General features: G+C 55.8%; 1 protein-coding gene across 1 annotated transcript in view; it reads right to left on the bottom strand.

The window, feature by feature from the left end:
- Positions 1-3081, bottom strand: part of UHRF1 (ubiquitin-like with PHD and ring finger domains 1) — a 79418-nt gene that overhangs the window by 36579 nt on the left and 39758 nt on the right. Inside the window, exons 6-7 of the mRNA XM_011967373.1 lie at positions 2120-2220; positions 1817-2003 (exon numbers count right to left, since the gene is read on the bottom strand). Of these exons, the coding sequence (XP_011822763.1) occupies positions 1817-2003; positions 2120-2220 (288 nt within the window). The remainder of the gene's footprint in view (positions 1-1816; positions 2004-2119; positions 2221-3081) is intronic.

Raw genomic sequence — 3081 nt, 5'->3', positions numbered from 1 at the left:
AAGGGAAGGGGAGGGAAGGAAAGGGAAAGGGAGGGAAGGGAGGGAAGGGAGGGAAGGGAGAGAAGGGAGGGAAGGGAGAGAAGGGAAGGAAGGAAGGGAAGGAAGCAAGCAATCAGGTTCTCTGTTGGCCTTCCAGGGAGAATTCCACGGATCTTCCAACAGTGAGAGTGAACGCAATGTGGGATGTGGGAAATACACAGGCAGATTCCACGGGTGCCTTCTCCCTGCCGTGGACTCAGCTTCCCCATCTCCACGATGGGGGGCAGGGCAACGACAGCACCCACTTCTGCACTGGAGGAGTGACCACAAACACACGCAGGTCCTCAGACCCGAGCCCAGCGCGTCACAACCTCCCCATCCACATCCACCGTTGTCATCATGTGCACCAGGAACACAGTGGCTATGAAACCTCCTGTCACAGAAGCTGTGAAGTCCCCTGGGCTCTGTTCTCTGGTTGCCACAGGTCTCGCCCACTCAAGGAACATGGGAAGATTTCCTCACCACTCCTCCCGCCTTTTTTTTATTTTATTTTATTTTTTTTGAGACAGAGTCTCTGTCGCCAGGCTTGACTACAGTGGTACGATCTCAGCTCATGGCAACCTCCGCCTCCCGGGTTCAAGCGATTCTCCTGCCTCAGCCTCCTGAGTAGCTGGGATTACAGGCGTGTGGCACCACGCTTGGCTAATTTTTTTGTATTTTAATAGAGACGGGGTTTCACCATCTTGGCCAGGCTGGTCTCAATCTCCTGACCTCGTGATCTGCCCGCCCTAGCCTCCCAAAGTGCTGGGATTACAGGCGTGAGCCACTGCACCTGACCCCATTTTTATTTTTCTAAAGAAATAGGGTCCCACTCCCATCACCCAGGCTGGAGTACAGTGGCACAATCACAGTTCACTGCACCCTCAACCTGCTGGGCTCCAGTGATCTGATCCTCCTACCTCGGCCTCCCAAAGTGGCTGGGACCACAGACAAGCACCACCACACCCAGCTAGTTTTCTTAAATTTTTTGTAGAAATGGGGTCTCCAGGCTGGGCATGGTGGCTCACACCTGTAATCCCAGCACTTTGGGAGGCTGAGCCAGGCAGATCATTTGAGGGAAGGCGTTCGAGACCAGCCTGGACAAGATGGTGGAACTCCGTCTCTACTAAAACTACAAAAATTAGCCGGGTGTGGTGGCAGGCACCTGTAATCCCAGCTACTCGGAACGCCGAGGCACGAGAATTGCTTGAACCTGGGAGGCAGAGGTTGCAGTGAGCCTAGATAGTGCCATTGTACTCCAGTCTGGGTGACAGAGCAAGACTCCGTCTCAAGGCTGGGCGCAGTGGCTCATGTCTGTAATCCCAGCACTTTGGGAGGCCGAGGTAGGGAGATCACGAGGTCACGAGATCGAGACCATCCTGGCTAACACGGTGAAACCTCGCCTCTACTAAAAAAAAAAAAATACAAAAAAATTAGCCCAGCATGGTGGCGGGCGCTTGTAGTCCCAGCTACTCGGGAGGCTGAGAGAGGAGAATGGCATAAACCCGGGAGGCGGAGCTTGCAGTGAGCCGAGATCGCGCCATTGCACTCCAGCCTGGGCGACAGAGCGACACTCCATCTTGGAAAAAAAAGAAAAAAAAAGAAATGGGGTCTCTACGTTGCCCAGGCTGGTCTTGAACTCCTGAGCTCAAGTGATCCTCCCGCCTTGGCCTCCCAAAGCACTGGGATTGCAGGTGTGAGCCGCCGTGCCCGCCCCTCTCCTGCCTCTCCTCAGTGCCCCTCTGGGGATTTGTAGGGCACACTCTGGTCTCCCTGCGGCAGGCAGGGCTGCACTCACCACTCATCCTCGCTGGGAACACTGCTGAGGGGCGGGTTCAGGCAGTAGATGTGGAAGGCCATGTCACACTCATCGCACATGAGCTGCTTGTCGGGGTCCTGCCGGCCCCCGCACAGGTGGCACGCGCAGACCCGGCACAGTCTGTTCACGTCGTCCTTGCAGTGCTTGCAGGACGGCCCGCTCTTCCCTGGGCACGGGGCAGCAGGGTCAGCTCCGGCGGGGCCCGGCCAAGCCAGAGACGGGACAAGAGCCCCCGCCCCGTGCCCACCGCGGAAGATGGGGAAAGGCTGGCTCAGAACTCACGTCTCATAGGGTTGTCAACCATAGGGCTCCCTTCGCCCGGACGCTCAATCTTGAAGACTTCGTCCACGAAGATGATCCGACAGTCATTCAGAGAATCATCCCTGCAAGGAATGAGGATGCTGGAACATTCTGGCCGCCTGACCCTGCCAAGGCCCCTAAATCTACTCTCAGAGCACTTGAACACCACGTGTTCTCAGGGTGCCTGGGGCAACAGCTCAGCTACGCCCCCTACCAATCAAAGCCGCACTCACAGAAGATGAGAATACAGAAACCAGAGTTTCGTTGCAGGATGGGGAGGATGAGTTTGAACCTTTGGCTAAGGAGCGCCAAACCAACAAGAACGGACAAGCAAGACTCATAACAGTTGGCCGGGCATGGTAGCTCAGACCTGTAATTCCAACACTTTGGGAGGCCGAGGCAGGCTGAACACCTGAGGTCAGGAGTTCGAGACCAGCCTGGCCAACATGGCAAAACCCCATCTCTACTAAAAATGCAAAAATTTGCTGGGCATGGTGGCGCCCACCTGTAATCCCAGCTTACCCGTGAGGCTGAGGCAGGAGAATTGCTTGAACCTGGGAGGCGGAGGCTGAAGTGAGCGAAGAAGATCGCACCACTGCATTCCAGCCTGGGCGCCAGAGTGAGACACCGGCTCATCAAAAAAAAAAAAAAATCAAGTCTGGGCACCGTGGCTCACACCTGTAATCCCAGCACTTTGGGAGGCCGAGGTGGGTGGATCACGAGGTCAGGAGTTCGAGACTAGCATGGCCAACATAGTGAAACCCCATCTCTACTAAGAATACAAAAATCAGCCGGGCATGGTGGTGCGTGCCTGTAATCCCAGCTACTCAGGAGGCTGAGGCAAGAGAATCGCTTGAACCTAGGAGGTGGAGGTTGTGGTGAGCCGAGATGATCATGCCACTGCACTCCAGCCTGGGCGACAGAGCGAGACTCCGTCTCAAAAA

This window comes from Mandrillus leucophaeus, unplaced genomic scaffold (assembly GCF_000951045.1).
Source record: "Mandrillus leucophaeus isolate KB7577 unplaced genomic scaffold, Mleu.le_1.0 Scaffold8, whole genome shotgun sequence".
Lineage (NCBI taxonomy): Eukaryota > Metazoa > Chordata > Mammalia > Primates > Cercopithecidae > Mandrillus > Mandrillus leucophaeus.
The sequence above is the reverse complement of the archived record's forward strand: the minus strand, read 5'-3'. Positions and strand labels throughout refer to the sequence as shown.